Genomic DNA, 23,164 nt, shown 5'->3' with positions numbered 1-23,164 from the left:
AAACCAAGATGGCCGATCAAGCCAAGATGGCCGAACAAAGTTTGTTCGGTCATTGGAAACCAAGATGGCCGATCGGTGTCGGAACAGTAACAGTCGTCCACATTCAGATTTAAAGGCCCAACATTCAACGTCATAAGGTCGTCAAACCGTAATCCTCTTAGTCAGAAAAACTTGCATATGAAGATTCGCGGCATCTTTTCATATACGAGGGCATAGCAATCAAAGATTGCCAAACTAACCAAGAAGGCCGATCGGTTCGGAACTGTGACGGTCGTCAAAGTCAGATTAAGATTTATAGGCACAGCGTTCAACGTCGGAAGATCCTCAAAGCCTAGTCCTCTTAGTCGAATGAACTTGCTTTTATTAAAGATTTGCGATGTATTTTTTAACACGAGGGTATAAAATTTTTATACTGGCGCAAGTTGTATAGAGCTTATTAGAGAGTAAACGGAGCACAGCAACAAACGTCAGCAAGCGGCCACAGCCGGCGCCCATCAACTTAGTATAGTAGTATAGCAGCAAACCTTTCACGGTTTATTCTCCAAAACTTATTGTACAGCGTCCAAATTAAAAACCAATCACAGAATTTTTCGATGCTCACATGAGCGTAATGTTAATATAAAAAATAGCTTCACTGTTAATTAGGTCATGATCAGTGTCGTTTTGACGAAATTGTGCGTTGAAAACGTACTAAGACTTAGCACTTCCCGCGAATTAAAATTGGAGCGACAAAAACGTTCGAATGACGCACGCAGGAGCGCATTTTGAATAAATATCTTCTTTTTAATTAAGTCAAGATTGGTTTTGAGTTGACAAAGCTATGTCTGGAAAACGTGCTACGAAAATTCGCCCCGAAAATGTCCGAGTGGTAAAAGTTTACGCTGAGAACTGATTATAATCAATCACACAATATCCGATAATATTACTTAATAACAATAAACATTCAATAATATCCACATTAAAATCATAAATAGTTGATTCCTCAGCTCGGTATTATATAATTTGCATGGAAATAGTCTGACCAAAACGTTGTACTAATTATATATACGGTGATGAAGGTCATAGAATCATAATTTGGCAAATTTAGGCAAAAAATGTGTTTATGTAATTTACTTTAACTTATTTGACCTGAAAAACCAAGTTTGCTAAACAAGAAGCACCTCCCCTTCCTGAAGTTAGGGATTTTGCCACTCAAATATGGCAGCACTGAATCATCATTGATAGTTTCGACCAGTATACTAGAGGTTTGTGTGCAGGAGTTGTGTGTAGCTCCACTGTTTTTTGCGTTTCATTTATGGCCTGCAGTGTCCTTTAATAGATTTTTGAGCAAGAATGGCAGGACAGTCAATTAATGATCGATTGACAGCTGCACGTTATAGTATCGCTGGACAGGGATTGGCTAAATCCGTCTGCAAAGCTACTACAGAAGAAGTTATTGGCCCTAAAAAGAAGCACTTGGACTGTGAGTGTTCTGTAACAAGCAACCTTCTGTTATATACCTGTTGGAATATATTCGTATATTTTATTTCTGATCTGCTAATCTTAGCTATTCATTTATTTATATACAAGGTTTTCTCTATTAACCATGTCTTATAGTCTTAATATGCATTGTCAACTGGCAAGTATCAATTGAATTGATCATAGTTTGCGAGTTGAACCTTAGGCTAACTGGAAAATTGGGGCAGAAGCTACCTGTGAATTGGATATAAGCAGAAGTTCCCTAAAATTTCAGGTAAAAACAACACACATCACAGGTCACAAGTACTGTCACACTGTCACTGTAAAAAATTGCAAGTAAAATGGGCCATTTTTCTCATTATTTACTGAAGAAATTGGGAAAAGGCCCAGGGTGCAGACTTTGCAAGCTGTGTTGGGCTGTCGAGTGTCAACCATTGCCAAGATATGGATTTTCAGCCCAAAATGTTGCCAGCCATTTTCAATAGGTGTTTCCAAGTAATTTTTAATCAGAAAATGTTGCTAACAAGTTTAATAGTATTAGTATATCCCTTTATTCCCTTGCTCAGTCACCAGTCTCCATGCACTGTATTACTGCAACACAGCCAACACTTACACTCATCGCTACTGATTTCTGGAGAAGCTTCACTGCATTCTGATCCATCCAACGTACCAGAAACCTTACTGTGTGCGCTTGCGGTCTTTCAGATTTTCAACTATTTTCTAAATAGTTGTCACTTGTCCAAAGACTGGTGAATATCTGAAATGCAATAATTTCAATTGAAATGTTTCAGCAAGATCTTCTGAGGGCATAAATTTTGCTGCTGATGTGTTGCCAAATATCTCATGATATTCACCCTATCACCCACTTTCTGCACCCTGGGAAAAGGCTAGAAAAGGGTATAAAATTAGCCAGATTCATGGGCATTTTTTTCCAATTTATGCATTTCTTCTGCTAAATTTTTCATTTTAGGCATGTTTGTATTTTTTTTAATATATGAAATTTTTTGAATTATAAAATGTTAAAAAATAATAATTAAATAATATTACTTATTATTGTTAGTAGGAAAAAGCATTAAGTATTAAAAAGATGAATGAAATTAATGAAAAAAGCTGCAATTTCTTATTTCTGTCAGAGTTGATCCAGAAAGTAACCCAAGATAAATTCATTTTAATAGCCAATTGCCATCTGTTTTTTCTTTTATAGAACCAGACATGGGATATATCTACTTGGCAAGCCGAGACTAGATTGTTCAAGTCGTGGTTTTATGGGTTTGCCAGCCGTGATTACATTTCTGTGAGCCGTGAAAAGCCATTTATGTGCCGCAAACTCCTTATTTACAAAGTTTCATGCACGTGTAACCCCACATTTCTAATTTTACCCTAAAAACAGTCACTAACATTTGTCTTCACTTAAGAGGAGCGTGTGGGTCCCAGAAAAACTTATCAAAAGACAGATCACTTTGAAACTTGGTACACATGTGTAAAACAAAAATCTAAGACTTTTTGTTCATGTCAATTTTTGAAAAAATGACAGAAAACATAACATTCTAAGAAAATGGCCAAACAAGGGGTACCATGGAAAACTATCTCCTAGGATTTTCAAGCTACAACATCAAATGTTTCAAGCTACAACATCAACAACAAATGCATATCATTTGATGCATAAAGATTTATTGATCTATCTATTGATTGGTCTTAGCTTTTTCTGAAATTCTAATTTTTGCGGGTGTGGGGGCATTTTTTGTAAATTTTTCACAAATTTCTTGATTTTCACCTCCCACCCCCCTCCTTTTTTCAAAATGGAATCCAAACTACCATCAAACAGGGTAATAAGGGACAGTTTTGAGCTTTTTTTTGTTAATAACTTCTTACCATAAAACATTTCAGAAACAAGTTTGGGCTCATTTTAAAGCTTTTTGCAAGGGCCATTGAATGGCATCTCCAAAAAAATTCCATATGCTATATATGTGAGGCGCCAGATGCAAAATCCAGAATTACCTCTGGGAACAGGGTAATCCAGAACACTAGCAATAAAACTTAATTTTAAAACGTTTGAAGCATGCAGAGTGTACTCGTCCATTACTAACAGTACTTTGAAGTCCTCCTCTTTCATTGTAAATGATGTAGATGTAGAATAAATGACATTTTCTATGATTTTTACTTGTTTTTCCTTTATTGATATGATATTACCATATTCATTAATTACCGTATTATTGAGGTGATATTACTGTATCCATGAACATGCCATTAAGCATTTATAACGACCTTGTCCACTGCAAGCTTCATATCAGCCTTATAGCATTTCTTCTGTATCTTTAAGCTCACAGGATGGCTTGTAATTTCACACCATTTTAATTGGGTTAAGTGAATTTACTATAAAAAAAGACAGCAAAAAACATACCTGAAACAGAAAGGAATGTTTTAGTGTCAATCATCATATGCTTTGGAGAAATAAATCATAGTTTAGGTCAATTAATTTTCATTCCCTGATGCCTGGTGCACAATTCTGTATATGACATTCTATGCACAATTTTGTGATGTCCGATGATGCACTAATTTCTCGCTAAGTGAAATTTTTTTCGCTGAAAATTCTTTGTTATTCAATTTTTTTGTTAACTGGAGCCTTTGCTAGCTGAGGTTCTACTGTAAATGCATTTTTTAAGGATGTCCCATATCACCCTGGGGAGTGTCCCTTATTACCCACCCCATCATGCAGAAATGGCTGCCATTTTTTTGGAATGAGATAGGCTAATTCTGCCAATACTGTCAACCAGGGCTACTCGGGACAGGTGGGGTAACTTGGGACAGTCCTCCGACATGTCGTAAAACTGTTTTAGTAACAGAACTAATTGGAATATTGCAAAACTAAGTATAGTGGCGTAAATGTAAACATTTTTCCTATCTATGTAGTATAAAGGAAGTTCAAAAATACTACATTTACTAGCTTTGAAAAATTCCTGAAAAAAATGGTGAAAAATGATATTTTGAAAAGTTACTTCTGCTAAGGTCTGTAGTAAAAAAATATTTACCGTATTAAAAAATTTTGCTTAGAAAACAGTGGCAGACAAGTGTCAGCATGAAAACTTTATTTGCGGAATTTACATATCTCAGTCCAGAATAAATGGCGGCCATTTCTGCACTGCGTGGCCACTCAGGACACCCCCNGCAAACTTTTTAAATCTTTCTATTGTGTTATGTAGCCTCAGTATTAGGCCTTTAATGCCCATTGACAAAATTGTTCTATGTCAAATAGTTTTTGAGTTTTGGGGGTTTTTGTTAAAAAAAGGAAAAGTGGTCTAAGTTACCCCGGGAGTCTAAGTTACCCCGGGAGTCTAAGTTACCCCGGGAGTCTAAGTTACCCCATTTTACGGTATAGAATTGTGCACCAGGCATCATAAAATGAAAAGTAATTGACCTAAACTATGATTTATTTCTGCAAAACATATGATGGTTGTCAATAAAACATCCTTTCTGTTTCAGGTATGTTTTTCATTATTTTTTTTATAGTAAATTCACTTAACCCAATTAAAATGGTGTGAAATTACAAGCCATACTGTAAGCTTACAGATACAGAAAAAATGTAATAAGGCTGCTGATATGGACAAGGTAGTTTATATGCTCATTGGCCTGTTCATGGATATGGTAATATCACATCAATAATACGGTAATTAATGTATATGGTAATTGGTAATATCATATCAATAAAGGAAAAACAAGTAAAAATCACAGAAAATGTTATTTATTTTACCTCTACATCATCTACAATGAAAGAGGAGGACTTCAGAGTACTGTTAGTAATGGATAAGTACACTCTGCATGCTTCAAATGTTTTAAAATTAAGTTTTATTCCAAGTGTCCCAAGTAGCCCTGTTCTATGGGGCTACTTGGGACACTCTTTTTTTTTTTTGCTTCTGGCACCTTACAAATAGCAAATGAATTTTTTTTGGAGAAGCCATGCAATAGCCCTTGCAAAGAGCTTTGAAATGAGCCTAAACTTGTTTATGAAATGTTTCATGGTAAGAAATTATGAATGAAAAACGTTCAAAATCGTCCTGAGTAGCCCTGGTTGACGGTAGTATTATGAAGTGATGTGACTTGTTATTTTTCAAAGTTGCAGTGTATATGTTGACATTGTTGAATTGTCTAGAATGGGAAATTTTAAGAGGATCAAGATTCTGATGCAGAAACTGAAAAACAGAACAGATCTATTTTATTTACGGTACTTGATTTTACGATAGAGGTTTCTTTCCAAGGCGTGCTGATGCATACTTTTTTTCAACACACTCACTAATTTACCAAATTATCACACCAGACCTGCCTGCATTCTCGAACGCAAAAGCTAACTACACACTCTACTCAACTAGTCATAACTCCTTCAATACTACTGAAGGGATTTGATTGAGTTTTGGAATATAAGTAGATACTGTCAATATGCTGCAATAGGAATTATTAAAGATTTTTACATTACTTTGTTTACAATTAAAATTACCCAGTCACATGCGAGGACATGTTTACTGGTTGTTCAAAAAATTTTTAATAAAAATTACTGCAATATTTTGCTTGGCCTAACTGGAATTCTGGGGGCAAATGCTTCTGAAAACTATGGGTGCAGCATATATAAATACCGTACTCTTTAAAGCATTTAGTTCTGACAGGCTTTAAATAATAGCTTTTTTTTGTGGGTCACATTTTTAATTTTTTAACCTATTAGATATGCAAACTTTTCAAATCTTTCTATTGTGTTATGTAGCCTCAGTATTAGGCCTTTAATGCCTAATTTGTAGGCAACGTTAAAATTACTGCGGAAAATTTTTTTGAATATGTGTCGATTCAGTGTAGACTGTATTTGAATAACACTCTTAATTTTGAAACGTGTATCCATATTTCTTTTTCATAAGTATGAGGAGAAAAACCGTGCTAATATATAACAACAATGACAGGCTGCATGAAATCGACCTCGAACTTCGGACCTGATGTGAAAGACAATGCGTTTTAAGCAGGCGTTAAAGAAAATTTATTTATGACTGTAACTGCAGTTACGTCGCATTCTTCATAGTGGTTATAATATGTAAATGTGTTAATATATGGTACCTCATATTGAGAATTTCCATCTATTCTTACAACCGACACTGGAATCGATATTTTATCAATACATCGATTCCAGGCTTCCCAAAATAGATACATACATTAATAATGTTCAAGTTTTTTTGGCAATTCATTAGTACTAACGGAGAGTTTTACTGAATTAACTCTTAATTTGGTTGTTGTGGGCAGACAATATGATGTTCTGCAAGGAGCAAATGTCACCATTTCTGAGTTACATTCAAGAATATTTGCAAAATTTCAAATATTGTAAGAGTATTTATATCACAATAAAAAATTTATATAAAATAGTGACAAAAAAAATATTGAGCATTAAATTTTGGTGTGAAAACCACAAACATCTGTACAATGTTCATGTTTTAATTCTCAAGAATGGCAGGAGGTATGTTGCTATGTGTAGAATTATTGGCAGGTGGAGACTGATCATCAGAGGCATGAAAACTTATCCATGAGCCAAAGCCTGGGCCAATGTGTGCCTCTATGAGAAGATTAGAGCCTCTCTCCCACCAAAGGGTTATGTATATAACTCTGTAAAATTATCCAAAGACTCTGGGTTTTTAAGTGGTACTATATGAATTAATAATCATGTTTTTTTTAAACCTAAATTTTCCATTGTAACCATAATAATAAGTACCACGAGGTGAACCTGATATTAACCTGTGAGGTTGGGTGTGTTAAGGTGCATGTTGAACTGCCACTCTAGTATACCCTGGCATAATACTTTACCTGCTATGCTGGTTTGTTTATCTTCATGTCTAATTTCAGCCATCCTAATTATGTTAATTATGTTACAGATCTGCTGCAATGCACCAATGAGCCAAATGTGTCGATTCCTCAGCTGGCAAACCTCCTGATTGAGCGAACTCAGAGCCAAGCCTGGGTTATTGTTTTCAAGGCCTTGATCACTGTGCACACTCTCATGTGCTATGGCAATGAGGTGAAGTATTCCTAAGATCCTATATTTATTTGCATACAAAGAGGTTAGATTTAAGATCTTAAGTCTATGTACAATGACCATCACCATTTATTTGCATACAAAGAGGTTAGATTGTAGATCTTAAGTCTATGTACAATGACCATCACCATTTATTTGCATACAAAGAGGTTAGATTTAGGATCTTGTGTCTATGTACAATGACCATCACCATTTGTTTGCATACAAAGAGGTTAAATTGTAGATCTTAAGTCTATGTACAAGTTACCTTGGGTGACCATCACCTAGGGTATAGCTTTTCTTTGGGGTTAAATTGGGGTTAAATTTAATTTAAATTATAAAATTATTTAAAATTTTTTATTTTAAATTTTAAATTTGGGGTTAATTTTTCTCTTAAATTTATTTAAACAAAAAGGTTAAATTTAAGATCTTAAGTCTATGTACAAGTTACCTTGGGTGACCTGGTAATACAAAATAATATACCTGGTATACAAAATAATATACAAAACCATCACCTTTGATGGTTTTGTATATTATACTTTGGGTGATGATAATACCTGCTTAGATATTATTTTGAAATGATCCTAATTACAGACAAGCTTTCAATGCTAATATCAGAATGGAATTTCACACAAGTATCTCTTTAACAAGTTGTGTACCATATACCTTTGATGTTGCTGCCTTTTGAGCCATAAAGTATATGAGATTATTGATGCTGAACTTCATTTTGATTCCAGAGATTCTCTTTAACAAGTTGTGTACTGTATACCTTTGATGTTGCTGCCTTTTGAGCCAGAAAGTATATGAGATTATTGATGCTGAACTTCATTTTGATTGCAGAGATTCTCTTTAACAAGTTGTGTACTGTATACCTTTGATGTTGCTGCCTTTTGAGCCATAAAGTATATGAGATTATTGATGCTGAACTTCATTTTGATTGCAGAGATTCTCTTTAACAAGTTGTGTACTGTATACCTTTGATGTTGCTGCCTTTTGAGCCAGAAAGTATATGAGATTATTGATGCTGAACTTCATTTTGGCTGAACTTCATTTTGATTGCAGAGATTCTCTTTAACAAGTTGTGTACCATATACCTTTGATGTTGCTGCCTTTTGAGCCAGAAAGTATATAGATTATTGATGCTGAACTTCACTTTGATTGCAGAGATTCACACAATACCTTGCATCGAGCAACTGCACGTTTAATTTATCCAATTTTTTGGACAAGACTGGAGCATCGGGTGAGTGATGGACACAGTATCTTTATGTTACAGTCAGAATATTAGCATGACTTCCTATATACTGTAGTAGTCACAATATGTGGTGACTTATATACTGTATATAGTAGTCACAATATGTGGTGAGGCTGATCTTGTAAATGTAATATGATCGTCTTGTAAAAGTCACAATACTTTTACAAGATGTCTCCATTTATATTATGTACTTGTGCCTGAAATAATGAAAATAGAGGAATTTAAGGTATTTATAGGTATTTATATTTATTTATAGGTATTATATTTAAGGTATTTAAGGTATATATAAGGTATAAGGTATTTATAGCTATTAATAATGCCTTTAAAATATATTGATTTCTTTATTTCAGATCACCCACAACTCAGTAAGTGGTGATGGCTGATGAGAGCAGTAAACAGGTGATGATGGCTGATACAAGCAATATGTGATGATGGCTGATACAAGCAATATGTGATGATGGCTGATACAAGCAATANTCAACGTTCATACGACGCTATGCCATAACAGGTGCGTCGTGTCTCTTGCTAAGATGTTTTCTTGACGTTTACAGGTTATGACATGTCAACGTTCATACGACGCTATGCCATAACAGGTGCGTCGTGTCTCTTGCTAAGTTGTTTTCTTGGCGTTTACAGGTTATGACATGTCAACGTTCATACGACGCTATGCCATAACAGGTGCGTCGTGTCTCTTGCTAAGATGTTTTCTTGGCGTTTACAGGTTATGACATGTCAACGTTCATACGACGCTATGCCATAACAGGTGCGTCGTGTCTCTTGCTAAGTTGTTTTCTTGGCGTTTACAGGTTATGACATGTCAACGTTCATACGACGCTATGCCATAACAGGTGCGTCGTGTCTCTTGCTAAGATGTTTTCTTGGCGTTTACAGGTTATGACATGTCAACGTTCATACGACGCTATGCCAAATACATCAACGAGAAGGCCTTGTCTTACCGCACTGTGGCCTTTGACTTCTGTAAAGTCAAGCGTGGGTGAGTCCGATTACTGTTTTAATGTAGGTAAATTCTGCAGATGTGTACAACCTTTAACATTAATTTTCTTTGCTCAAAAATTTGTTCCTTTATTTTCTTGCAGATAGTCACATTATCTGTTAACGCACGAGTCTCTACTACAGAAGTACTACCTATAGTCTCATGGGGCACAAGTCTCGTATAGTATACTATAGTAGGTATATACAGTATCAATGATGATGAGACTATACACTATTATCTCATCTTTAGTGACACGAATGTTAGCGGCATGAAAACTAGTCGTAAAGAATACATGATATACTCGTACAGTCGTACTACCCTAACAAAATTTAGAGTCGCCCCAGCTTCTGGTACCCCAAATCAGAAGCTGACGCGTCTGTAAATTTTTATTGGGTACCAACTGTTGAATGAGCTGCCCGTGCGTAGCTATAGCATTTAAGATAACTTACCTTGAGTTGTGTTACAGGAAGACTGAGGGTTCAGTGCGCATGATGAACACAGACCAGCTGCTGAAGACGCTGCCGGTGCTCCAGCAGCACCTTGATGCGCTCCTTGACTTTGACTGTACGGCGTCTGAGCTCAACAACGGCGTCATCAATGCCGCCTTCATGCTTCTCTTTCGGGACCTCATACGCCTTTTTGCCTGCTATAATGACGGCATCATCAACCTTCTTGAGAAGTTCTTTGAGATGAACAAGAAGCAAGTGAGTTGCACGATACGATCATTTTTCCTCAGTTGAGCAAGTGAATTCAAAGCTCACTTAATAATTCTCATGATCCATAGAGTACAAATACGTTGGTGCTGCCTGCCTCAGTGGTTTGATTCTTAAGTTTCTCAAAATTAGTGCTAACCAGCTTTGCGCACTTCAGGTATTGTTTGATGTAATAACAAACATGCACCAAAGATCTCATTCGTGCATAGATGAATGAAAGGCAGAATAGAATTCTGCGACTCTTAAATGTATGTCAATCATACCAACTTTATTTCAAAGATTCTGATAATTAAATTTCCACTCCTTATAATGAAGATCAACAGCCGTCTAGATGATTTTTGCCATTCTCATAACATCTGTTACGGGACTTCTATTCATGGTAATAGCCGATGTATTCTTCCAGTGCCGCGACGCGCTCGACTGCTATAAGAAGTTCCTGATCCGCATGGACCGTGTGTCCGAGTTCTTGAAGGTGGCAGAGTCGGTCGGCATGGATAAGTCCGAGATCCCTGACCTGAAGCAAGCCCCCAGCAGCCTTTTGGATGCCCTGGAAGGACACCTTGCTTCGTTGGAGGGCAAGAAACCTCCCACGGGAACCACCAGCAACGGCACGAGCGCAGTGGAAGACTCCGGTGCTTCAATTTCCGCGGTCAGCGACACGACATTTGCGCTGGACGAGGTGACGAAGCAGCAAGCTCTTGCTGAGGAGGAAGCCATGTATGCCCGACTCAGAGCAGAGGCTGCGAAGAACAATCCATTTTTGAGCTCGCCTGACGCCGCCCCTCAAGAAACTGCAGCCGTCATACCCATTGAATCATCAGCACAGATAGACATCTTCTCAGCTGAGCTAGAGGCTCCTGCAGCTCCTGCATCAAGCAAAGCTTCAGACGACCTCCTGCAACTTGCTGGCAACCCTTTTGCCGACCTCATAGCAGCAACACCTGCTCCCTTCGTTCCCCAGCCGGTGCCACAGCAACCCCTCAACGTCCTCGGTGGCCTGGGGGATATTCTGACTCCTGAAAGCGGCTTGTCGTCCACCAACACCGCCGTGCCCCCTCTCATCGGCCAGGCTCCTCCCGCTCCCGCTAAGCTCATAAGCGGTGACCTGGATTCCTCCCTGTCATCATTAGTGGACAACCTGAACATCAAAGGCCCCGCCGTCAAGACGCAGTGGTCATCACCCAAGACTCCCAACAAGACTGGGGGTGCCACGTGGACTCCTCCACAGCCCACACAAGTAAACTTCACCAAGCCTATGATGCCTCCTCAGTTTCCTGCTGCTACAGGAGCTCCTATCATGCCCATGGGTGGAATGATGCCCCAAACCATCCCAACTTCCCAGCCTCAGCAACCTGCGGCTGCCTTTGACCCCTTCAGTGCTCTCTAAATTTCTTAAAACGCATGTCTATGTTAGCCGACTAACTTGCTTCCTACGTAGTGCCAGCAGCAAACTTATGCAGCTCACTCCCGCTCCTTCTGTTAAATTCGACGGCAGACTTTCACTGAACATGTGGTGCCATGAAGCACGCTTGCACAACGAGCTTTGAACATCTCGCTTCATGAAGCAAGCTTGTCAAAAGCGCCTTGGAAGCATCCATATTAATGTATTACCCAAAACCTGCATCCGATACCACGTCAACATCGTGTTCTACCTAGAATCTGTGTTCGTGTTGATGTGCAGCTAGAGTTCCCTGCAGTGCTATGTATGATGCTGTGCTATATATCATGCCGTGCTGTGCTATATATCATGCCGTGCTGTGCTATATATCATGCCGTGCTGTGCTATATATCATGCCGTGCTGTGCACTCATCACCGATTTCACCTGCAGCGTGCATTACGGCGCGAACTAGAAGGTAGTTTGCAGTCCATAGTTGTATTCAAAGTCGCGGTCAGCGTGCAGCTTGTTAGTCGCTGTAGTATAGTTTTGTCATAGGTACATTTTGTTCACTGGACTGGGCATGACTAATTATTCTTGCTCTTCATACATTTATTTGAACATTTCTTAGTGCCATCGGTACAGTGAAACTAAACTTGCAGTGTGCAGTGGATGGTTGTTCTCTATATGTTCTCTATATGAGCCTTGTTTTGTCTTGAGGCAGATTTACTCGTTGCATTTAATTCCAACACAATTACTGCGCCATCTGTTACTGCCTCTACTTTCTTCGAGTTTGTCTCGGTCTTTGTTGTCTCTCCTTCATGTTGTCCTGTACTGTTGATTTTTTTGTTACTGACTTTGCGTGGTGGACGCATGTACTCACATTCCAGCCTCCAAAACTTTATTGGAAATATTAACCGAAATATTAACTGTGAACCTCTTCTCATTGTCCAGAGGCTTCCCCTTCTGTGTACCTCTGCTGATTACCCTGTGGATGCTCCTCTGTTACCTTTATCTCTAATAGTTTTTCGCTCTAAATCCCACGTTTAAACATGATTCCGCATGCTAAATTCTGTGGTATAATTGGCAGATCAAATTTCAACCCTGATGAAGGGGTATTTATTGGCTGTGAGACTTACTGTACGCGAATCATTTTACTGTGCACTTGGAATTTGAAACCACTTTTACCTTGAACAAACGGCAATTGCGTCCTCGTGTCAAGATTTTCTGTACGCAGTAAGTCTAAATTTTGGCCGTATTTCTGGTATATTTGTCGACCTATTAGCAGCTTACCCGTGCCCTCATCCCTTCAGAACCTTACACAATCAATTTTCTTTCAATAATGTTTCGTTTCTTCTTGCCATTCCTTAATTTGTTTCATCGATCCTTCACTGCTTCCTCAGGTTGTGTCAGTGACTCAGAAATCTTAGGGCAACTCTTTAGGGTTGTATACGACTTTATCAGCTCCTTAAAGCACCACTTGAGTTTCCAGCTCTTAATATATTCGGTTCCATGAGTCGAACGAGAAGAGTTAAATGAGTTAAAGATCAGATGTCAATTCTGCCTTCAAGACGCGACGGTCATGCTTATCGTCTCTGAATAACCCCGCCACCCTCCTCGTAAAGAACAAATCCTCTTTTAATGACTAATTCTCACTCTCGCACTGAACTAATCACTCTTAAGCTTAGAGGGAAACTACGTACACTTACAAGTTCTCTACCTCTGCATGGAACGTTTGCTAAACGTCCCTGTTGACTAGCATGGTTCTTGGTTTGCCATGGCTATTAGCATTGAAGGCAAACGTTTGTTTGCTCGCTGGCTGCATTCGAATTGCGTTTGTTTTATCTCTGGTTGAATTCAGGAAACAATACGATCAATTGTTTGCCATGTCCATTGTTATCACATGTTAAAAAGTCGTGTGGATAGAATAAATCTCGATCTGACGTAGATATCTCTATTTTCACATCATCCCTTGTTTCTCCTGAAATTCTGGCTTCTGATATCACTGAATTGGACACGATCGTGGCATGGAACTAGGAATTAGGTTGATGCCGTGACATATAGTGGGCATATACATATATAAATGCGTGTTCTATGCCAGATGTGTTAACGGTGTTGGTGTGTGTACCGTAGTTACAAGTATATTATACAGATAATATTATGGGCTGGTGCAGTGCTGTAGCGTTAAACATTTAGATGTTCTTTGATTGCTGGTAGTCCAGCAAGTGTTAGTGTGTTTAGATGTTCGTTACAAATGCTTATTATAGAGACAGTTGGTGACGCCGCTGCAAGAGACAGTTCCTGACGACGCCGCTGCAAGAGACAGTTCCTGACGCCGCTGCAAGAGACAGTTCCTGACGCCGCTGCAAGAGACAGTTGTTGACGCCGCTGCAAGAGACAGTCTGCAAGAGACAGTTCCTGACGCCGCTGCAAGAGACAGTTCCTGACGCCGCTGCAAGAGACAGTTCCTGACTACTACAAGACAGTTCTTGTCGCTTTATGTTTTTTCTACAATCCAATAGCAGTCGAGTTATTAAGTTGATGCAGCCACTTAACCTACTCGCAAATCTTCGACATGTAGCATGGCAGTCCTGCCATGAAGTGGATAGTTAAGGTTATTGAAGTTTGTGTGCATTATTCAGCAGTCAACTCAACTATTTCCTCTCGTTATTTGGTATTTGCGCTCGAATATAAGCGCCATGGCCGGGCATTAGCGTGAGGGTCGGGCATAAGTGTCACGTCTTCTGCCAATTTCCTGACCCTCAGGAGAGTCTCCTGCCTGCTGGTCTTGGACAGTATTTCCTTTACGTCGTTGCTTTATATCTAATTTTACACGTGATATAAATCCCGTGCAACGAGACCTACGAGTCACTGAGTTCGGCGTGAGGAGAGGACAACATGACGGCCTCATGGTATTTGTTTCCAGGACTCGCCTCCTAGGGTATCTCGCCTAGGACCTCTAGTTAAGTGCTGACGCAGTTGTGAAGATATACTTCAGTGCGAGTAATTGTATCAAAATTTGAGTTTAAGATTTCCGTGCTTTGGAACTTCCATGAGAGATGTTCTGTGTGCGTAACATAAGATGTTCGCTGCCACCGTGAAGGTTGTGCTTGCTGGCAGGTCTGTGTATTAACTGACAAATTGACGAACGAAACAAATGTGGACACTGTGTTCTAAACAACAAAAAGTTGTATGTATATTTTGATCTCATCCCTGACTGCGCTCTTCACAAATCTGACCCGTTGCTGAGACAAGGCAGAACTATACAGGCGTTGTGGGCTGGCGAAGCTAGAGGAGCGAATGGAATGAAATTTCGAGACTCGCCATTTTATTTTCTACGTAGCACCCGGCTACACATCTCAGAATATAGATAAAAACATTTTAGTTCGTATCCTCTAATCGTTGATAGTTACTGTTTATTACTTCCGTATCTTATTGTTATTAAATTTTCCCAAATTTATAGCGCTTGTTCTTGGTTTCATTTATCTTCTAACACTTGTAATGGCTCGAGTACGCTGGATGAATGTCATACAAGACTCGGCTTTGACTATCGTTGAGATTTAGGAATGTTACGTTTGAGGAACGCCCGATGGACTGGCCGTTCGGTTCATTATTTAGCTAATTTTCTGCATAGATTGTTGACGTTTTCGCGCGCTTTCGTGTGATTTTATTAGATTATTTATTTGAATGCACTATTTATCCAATGTCTTTGTATGTACGTCTAAAATGCTTCCTGTACTTCTGTGTTGTCGCGAGGGCACTTGTTCTACTTACTATCTCGACTGTAGGAGACAATGTTCATTGCCATTTGGTGCAGACGTGAGTTGTTGACACGTATCTGATTACAGTAGGTCTAACCCTTGAGGTAGTCAGAGCTAGCATGTAGAAGTTGTATTTGCGCATGTCAGTACTCATAAATTGTTTATTTCCATGTCGATATGTTGATATCAAACGATTTAAGTAAACGCTAAGAAAATGTGTTTGTTTCAACGTGTTTCATCACGACGAGCGTTGTCTTTAATTACACACAAGACTTAACGTCGGAACAGCTGAATGACGCGCGTTTTCAGGGAAACAAGGCAGTTCGTTTAAGCTGAGTTGGACGGTTAAGCTAAGCAGTACAAATTACTGGCGCATTATCTAATCGAGGAAGGATTTAATGAAACGTCAATTGCCGTCATTGTATGGCACTAGAAGCTGCAAATTTTAATAGCCTCTTCTTTGTCTCCTTTCGAGTTTTTTCTGCTTCTTGAGGGCTCTCTCGTCGAGAGCTTGTGCGTCGCCGCCGTCATTTTCGCTGCCCGAGAAGATCCAAGGAGCGATGACGCTCGTCCAAAGCAACAGGCCTGCGCGCAGCGGGGCCTGCGAGGCGAGGTTGGATTAACACGTTGACTACGTATTGGTACAAATGCGTACCACGAAATGTATTTCTCCAGGAGGTAGTGGTACATAATTCAGGTTGCCTAAAATCGGCCAAATCCGAGAACAAAAAAGGCCGATAACTCAAAATATACTAGTTTGTTTGTAGGTTCCGCTATAAAAATTCCATTTATTTTCTTTTTGCAGTATTTAAAATTTAATTAGGAAGTACCCCTATCATAAATTTTAGCCGGCCAACGCAATTGAGAAAACTATATCACGGAATTTGTCCGGAAAAAATGACCGTCTGGCAACCGTTTAAAAAAAGTACAAAAAATGAAATAATAGTACAAGATGAAGCAATCGTAGTCAACGTGCTAATTAAAGACATCATCGCGAGACTGAGTCTCACCATTTTAGAGACACATCGGAGTTGTCACAAGCAAAGTCAGTGAAAATAGTGGAAGTGATGGTAGATGTACGATAAAAATACATGTACAGTCACTATGTGAGAGAGATTACGAAATGAGATAGGTTTAATTTTGAATTGACTGCCATTTATTTTGCTATACGAACAAGTGAACCATAACACCTAGCTGGCAATATCGTACTCTGAATATTAATAACTTCGATCATAAGTATACGAAAGATGATAGTGTTTCATTCTCTTCATCCTTGCTCTATTGACAGTAAATAGGCTTTGAGGTACGGCTAGAATTGACGCGTTATTGTGTCTCTACACAAAGAGTTGAAATTTAGCTAACCAGAGCGGAATATAGAGTGGCAAAATAAGAATGCATGCAAACGATGTGTTGGATTGAAAGACCCGACTGTGAAACTTCATTTCATAACTTGGCTGGCATTCTTGGACCAGGAATGCAAGCTAAGATGGTCGTGGTCGACGTCAGGATGATGGCGTCCTTTACGTGCCTGCTCAGAAGTCAAGCAACTTCAATGAAAATTCACAAAACGATTAGCAATTAGAGAAAGGCTGTAATTTTATAAATCTATCAGAAATATAAATTCTATGAATTTGTAGTTAAATTGTGTTCAATATTTTGCTTCCAAATTGCTTAAATATTACTTAATTAAGTAAATGTTCAAATTTTTGGGTTATAAGCAGAATATTAAGCTCTCTAATTTAGTAAATTTGATAACTCAGAATTAGAGTCAGAAAATTTGTTATCCAAATTTGACAAATTTCACAAAAACTTTAATTTAGACGACGAGGGTGTGTTCATTGAGCATAAATTTGTGGTATAGCTTGAAAAATACCGGACAAGAATTGTTGGCTTAGGTATGAATATAGATAGTTTCTTCACCACACAACGCAATCGCTAGGCAATAATATTTTTGCTGGGATGAATTGATTATGGGTGAGCAGTGTACACCGCCCACTCAATGGTCTCTATGGACTTATTGCGTGAAAATGTTAATTACAGAAACAACATATACATAAAATTAACGAGAAGTGAGCTAACACAGAAGGTACTGTGATAAACGTCAACAGTGTAGGTATATATACTCCCTATACGTTAGAAAATCTTAGTATATACTTCTAAACTGTTTCTTGTCTGATCAATGCATACTAACTACACCAGAATTCGGAACCAATTCAATATAAAGCACACGAAAAAAATGTTTTGTAAACTGAACAGGCCACTTTGAGGGCTCATATTAGGAGCCACTGGTCAAAGTCCACTTGTAACTCAACGAACTATTAAACGTAAATGTTAGGACGCCTTTTAAATAATAATTAATTAGTATGAACATTACACATCTACATTTATGCAAAATAGCAAATTTTGCATACATGCCACAGTGACTCGACAGTTGGGCGCAGCTTGCAGGTGCTAGCAGAAATGCATGAGAAACATGGCACAGTCAGCAGGGATTCTTCGTTAAGTGGATGTTTACATGTGCGTGTTTATTCTCTGTCACAAATTATCATGGTATCAAGATTCAATAATTCAAATACATATTTGAAAATAGTGCATTATTATGTGCGTTCAAACGTGGCACAGTCAGCAGGGATACAAAGTCTAAACTTCACACTTGCTAAAGCAATTGCTGTGGGTGTCTAGTGGAATAAAGTTTGTCATCGGCTTCAATAGCGCACTAGCTGTTATGGAAGCTGCATTCTCGTCCTCTTTGTCTAGGGAAAATAATCTGTTTCTGTTCAGCGTTTTTGCAGGTTTTCCTATGGGCCTTCCTCACAGCTTCAACAGATCAGGCGGCTGTTGGAACAACTATTGGCAAAGTACGGCTAAAGCTGCACTGCTTTCTAAATTTTATGCACAAAGATAATTTTCTATCAATTATCTGGTGATAGTATCAGTGTAAATTTGTTCAAATTTTTTGAAGCACATATTTTGGTGAATTGGCCAAGTCTTAGGCAAGATATGAAGTTATTAAGCCTATAACCAAGCTCGTACAAGTTTCTCAGGAATGCGCTTACTCTGCTATGCCACCCGGGATATTGAGATCACAGCCAGGATCAAGCACTTCCCCAGTGGGGGACCTCTTCACTTGAGCCATAGAGGATAGGAAGAAATTTGATAGAAGCAGCAGAGTCCCACACAGCACCACCATTACCTGTAACATAAGAATGATTAGCTATAGGACTAACATAATTTGCATCCTATTAGCAAGGAGCAGGAAAACAAAACTATGTTCAACACACAAGTAACTCTTTCGTATGCACCCAGCCCTCTGTACACTGATGATTACAGCAGACATGACCTAAACTGATCTTAACTTAACGTATCACAACAATAATAAAAAATGTTTTAAAAGACCACAGCATTGCTGATCAAATACCTCACAGTATCATATTCTTTTATATAGCATAAAAGCTTTGCATAACAAAAGAATGAACATTCCAAAAGGAACGTCCTTCATTGATTCATCCTATCACCAACATTTTTTATCTTGCAAGCCCAATATACCAGCTCTACTAGATGGCATACACACCTCATCTTATGTTGATTGTATCAAAATTACCATAGTGCTGAAACATGCATTGCACTCAAAAACAATGTGCAATGCAACGATAGCTGATGTGCTTGAAAGACTCAAAATTATCCAGCAACAAATTAACAAGCTAACTAATAAGGAGCTGCACTAATGAGCACAAAGCATATTAAACAGCACTTTCAGGCACCACACACACAAACAAAATCTTTTAGGTGTCAAAACACTGAGACGTAAAAGAGCAACTGCACACAGTGGTTGACAGTACATGTCAACACTTCAAACATTATTCTGCATGAACAGCAAATGTTTACAAATGTCCTTTTCAGTCTTTTGAGGAGTATTATGAATAAGAAATATAAAGATAAAACAAAAGTAAAGATTAAATACAACTCAAAGAATTTTTGCCAATGCTCAACAATGTCATAGAGGAGAAAAGTATTATTATGCTTTCTCACATAATCAGTCAAGGCAATGTTGTTGAAGAGCATCCAGTATGAGAAGCCATAAGCCAAGGCAACAGCCGCGGTCATGACGCGGTAGAATGACAACGTCGAGACATTCTCCTCCAGCACCTGCTTCTGGCCTCGGGCTCTTTCTTTCTGCAAAAGCAAATGAGTCAAGTGAGCGGTGAGATTTTTATTTTCTTTTGTTTATGCAGGTAATTAGCAATAAAATTCAATTTAATTCATACACAATAAATCAGTTGAATTGATTCTATAAATTGAATCAATTTATTGAATCTCGGGCTCTTTCTTTCTGCAAAAAGCAAACCAGTCAAGTGGGCGGTGAGATTTTTCTTTCCTTTTGTTTATGAAGGTAATTAGCAATAAAATTCATACACAATAAATCAGTTGAATTGATTCTTTAAATTGAATCAATTTATTGAATCTCGGGCTCTTTCTTTCGGCCTCGGGCTCTTTCTTTCTGGAAAAAGCAAACCAGTCAAGTGAGTGGTGAGATTTTTCTTTCCTTTTGTTTATGCAGTTTCTATTGCATTCTAACCCAATCTATTGCACTTTAACCCAATCTATTGCTTTCTTACGCAATCTATTACATTCTGACGCAATCTATTGCATTCTAAAATGATGTAACGCAATCTATTGTGTTCTAAAATGACGTAACGCAATCTATTACGTTCTAACGCAATCTATTGTGTTCTAAAATGATGGAACACGATCTATTGCGTAATGTAACCTAAGGTAATTAATTTAACCTAGTGCAATATAATGTAAACTTAAGCAATCTTATGTAACCTAATGCAATCTGATGTACCCTAATTCATTTTAATGCATTCTAGTGCATTCCAAAGCACTGTAATGAAATCTAGTGCAATCAAATAAAAACTTGATGCATTCTAATGTGTTCTAATTCAGTCTATTCAATTTTACTGAATTAGGTTGGCTTGATTGATTTGATTTGGGTTGAATTGAAATTAATTATATTAGATTGAATTGAGTGGGATGGTTGAATTTGGTTGGGTTGAATTGAGTTGGGTATGGTTGAATTTGGCTGGGTTCAATTGAGTTGGGTGTGGTTGAATTGGTTTGGGTTGCATTGGGAAGGGTTTGGTTGCATTGGGTTGGGTTTGGTTGCATTGGGTTGGGTTCAGTTAGGTTTGGTTTGGTTCAGTTAGGTTGGGTTAAATTTGGTTGGGATGAATTGGGTTGGCTTGGTTTGGGTGGGTTGGGGTTGGTGACATGAGTTGGGATTTGGTATGCACTATGGCACGTAGTTCAGGTGGCTAGACTGATGATGTAGCCTGTTTATTTAAAATGATTTATCACAAGCTGCCTTGTCATCCATCATCAGTGCCATAAGGCTCTCTCAACATAAGCACCAAAATAAACACACTCAGAACCATTGGAACTGAACGCTGCATTGAGTAGTTTAGGTAGCTCTGAGCATGTATGCTTTGGTGCTCAAATGTAGCTTTCACAGTCATTACTACGCACTACGATGCGTAGTTATGATCGTACTGTGTAGATCAATATGGCGCATTGGCCATATTGATTGTAAATCGGGATTTATGGAGAAGCATAATTGGCAACCGACGTCCAGTGTCATCCACCTCGGCGTCTTTGGTGCATGGAATCAGCGCCCTCAACCTATGACCTATGTTGTGCCACGCTTTGCAGAAGTGGTTCACAAAGTGGGCAATATTGCCCCCCCTGTGGGCAGTGGAAAGATCTGGGGGGAAGAAAGGAGCAGTTGGGAGGCAGTAGTCCACGAAGTCGAAGTCAGAAGTTTGTATGTTTTTTTTTTATAATTTGTACATAACATGTGTATAACATGATGTAGCCGGGTGGTTATTTCAGTATTTTTAATCGCAAACCAAATCTGTTATTCATTTGTTCATTCAATGTATATGTTCTAATTCAATACCAAACATTTCACTATTTTTTCAGGCATGGGGAAAATTCCAATGATTATATTATTCATGCATGTGCTTGATCAGTGACATTGTAAAGTTCTAATAGAAGCAGGCAGATTGATGTCCAATGCTCTGACGACCTTGGTGAGTGCTTGTTAGAATCCATATTGAATAAAGCTTTTAAAACCAGGTATGTTAGTGTTCATTCAGCTTAATAATTGATTTACCTCATTCTTGCTCATGTTTATACTTTGCACATACATTTATCCACTTCTGACAATGCTTGCTTTTAATCTAAAGAATGTTAATTGCACAATAGTGAGTTGTTTATATGATTTTACTTCAATTGCTTTACTATTTCAATCTTCTAATTTCAATGCTTGCTATTTTATTATGTGAATACCAAACTGCTTTCAATTTACGTATGTGTTTCACCCAATAAGTTGCAGTTATTACCACAGTTGCAATAGTGTTCTTTTACCTTGGTTTACTTTAATCTCTTGAATTACTCTCGTGTGTTGATCTTATCAATTATATTCTGAGCTGAAACTACCGCTTGCTGCTTGATTGTTATGTCAATGCTAAGGGTTTTTGGTTTTGATTAACTGCTGTGAGTGAGGTTCTTATATTTGATTTTACTTTTATTGATTATATGTTTTATCTTTTGCAGCTCAAATACCTAACTAATGCTCCCAATGTCTGGTTACATTTCATTCCATTTACAACTGCATCTGTAATCACTGCCCATACTTTAACAATACATCCATATCCAGAAGAAAATTTTCATTCACCCAAATTGTTGCCAGAGACTAAAGAACCCGACATAAGCATTCCATAGCGCCGGCAACAATGACTCCAAATCAAATAAATTTTCACGAGCTAAAAATCACCATTTGGTAGTTAGGAATTTATATTCCCAAAATTTTGTTCAAATCTGTTCAGTAGTTTGAAAGAAATTCTTTGATCACTGCAAATTTCGGCCCTTATCACCATATAACTACAAATGAAAGTGAAATTTAAACATTTTTCTTGAGCTAAAGATCACTGTTAGGTCCTAATGAATACATGTTCCAGGTTTTATCAAGCTGTGTTCATAGGGTTGGGAGATATTCTTTGGTCACTAAATTTGGAGATTGGCCGTGAGACCAGCCACGAGTCCGGCCATAAATCTGTCCCAGCCATCTTGAATTTCTAGTGCTGAAACAGTTAACTGTAAACAAAATATATTGGTACCGTAAAATGGGGTAACTTAGACCAGCGGGGTAACTTAGACCACTTTTCATTTTTTTAACAAAAACCCCCACAACTCAAAAACTATTTGACATAGAAAATTTTTGTTGATGGGCATTAAAGGCCTAATACTGAGGCTACATAACACAATAGAAAGATTTAAAAAATTTACATATCTAATAGGTTAAAAAATTAAAAATGTGACCCACGAAAAAAAGTTATTATTTAAAGCCTGTCAGAGTACCCCCTCCAATTTTTTTTATTTTTTGGTAAAATAACTCCAGGTTTTGATGCATTGTAGTAGAACTCTTCTAGTTACATATGCAAATGACAAATTTTAGGAAAGTGTCATAGTTTGCAAATGGGGGGCGCTGCCCCCAAATGGGGTAACTTAGACC

The 23,164-nt window shown here is 38.2% G+C and overlaps 2 protein-coding genes across 2 annotated transcripts in view; one reads left to right on the top strand and one right to left on the bottom strand.

Annotated features, from left to right (window-relative positions):
- The first annotated feature begins 1,223 nt into the window (after positions 1-1,223).
- Positions 1,224-13,779, top strand: LOC108674511 (phosphatidylinositol-binding clathrin assembly protein LAP). Its single transcript, XM_018162470.2, has 7 exons — positions 1,224-1,462; positions 7,356-7,498; positions 8,660-8,735; positions 9,098-9,112; positions 9,639-9,741; positions 10,208-10,445; positions 10,858-13,779. Exons 1-7 carry the CDS (start codon positions 1,333-1,335, stop codon positions 11,839-11,841), a joined length of 1,689 nt encoding a protein of 562 aa, XP_018017959.1. The 5' UTR covers positions 1,224-1,332; the 3' UTR covers positions 11,842-13,779.
- Positions 13,780-16,001: 2,222 nt separating this feature from the next.
- Positions 16,002-23,164, bottom strand: part of LOC108674510 (transmembrane protein 208) — a 7,977-nt gene continuing 814 nt past the window's right edge. Inside the window, exons 2-5 of the mRNA XM_047884608.1 lie at positions 19,621-19,764; positions 18,648-18,784; positions 17,047-17,119; positions 16,002-16,192 (exon numbers count right to left, since the gene is read on the bottom strand). Coding sequence (XP_047740564.1) covers positions 16,037-16,192; positions 17,047-17,119; positions 18,648-18,784; positions 19,621-19,764 — 510 coding nt within the window. The 3' untranslated portion in view covers positions 16,002-16,036. The remainder of the gene's footprint in view (positions 16,193-17,046; positions 17,120-18,647; positions 18,785-19,620; positions 19,765-23,164) is intronic.

This window comes from Hyalella azteca, unplaced genomic scaffold (genome assembly GCF_000764305.2).
Source record: "Hyalella azteca isolate HAZT.00-mixed unplaced genomic scaffold, Hazt_2.0.2 contig199, whole genome shotgun sequence".
NCBI lineage: Eukaryota > Metazoa > Arthropoda > Malacostraca > Amphipoda > Hyalellidae > Hyalella > Hyalella azteca.
This window is presented reverse-complemented; position numbering and strand designations above follow the sequence as displayed.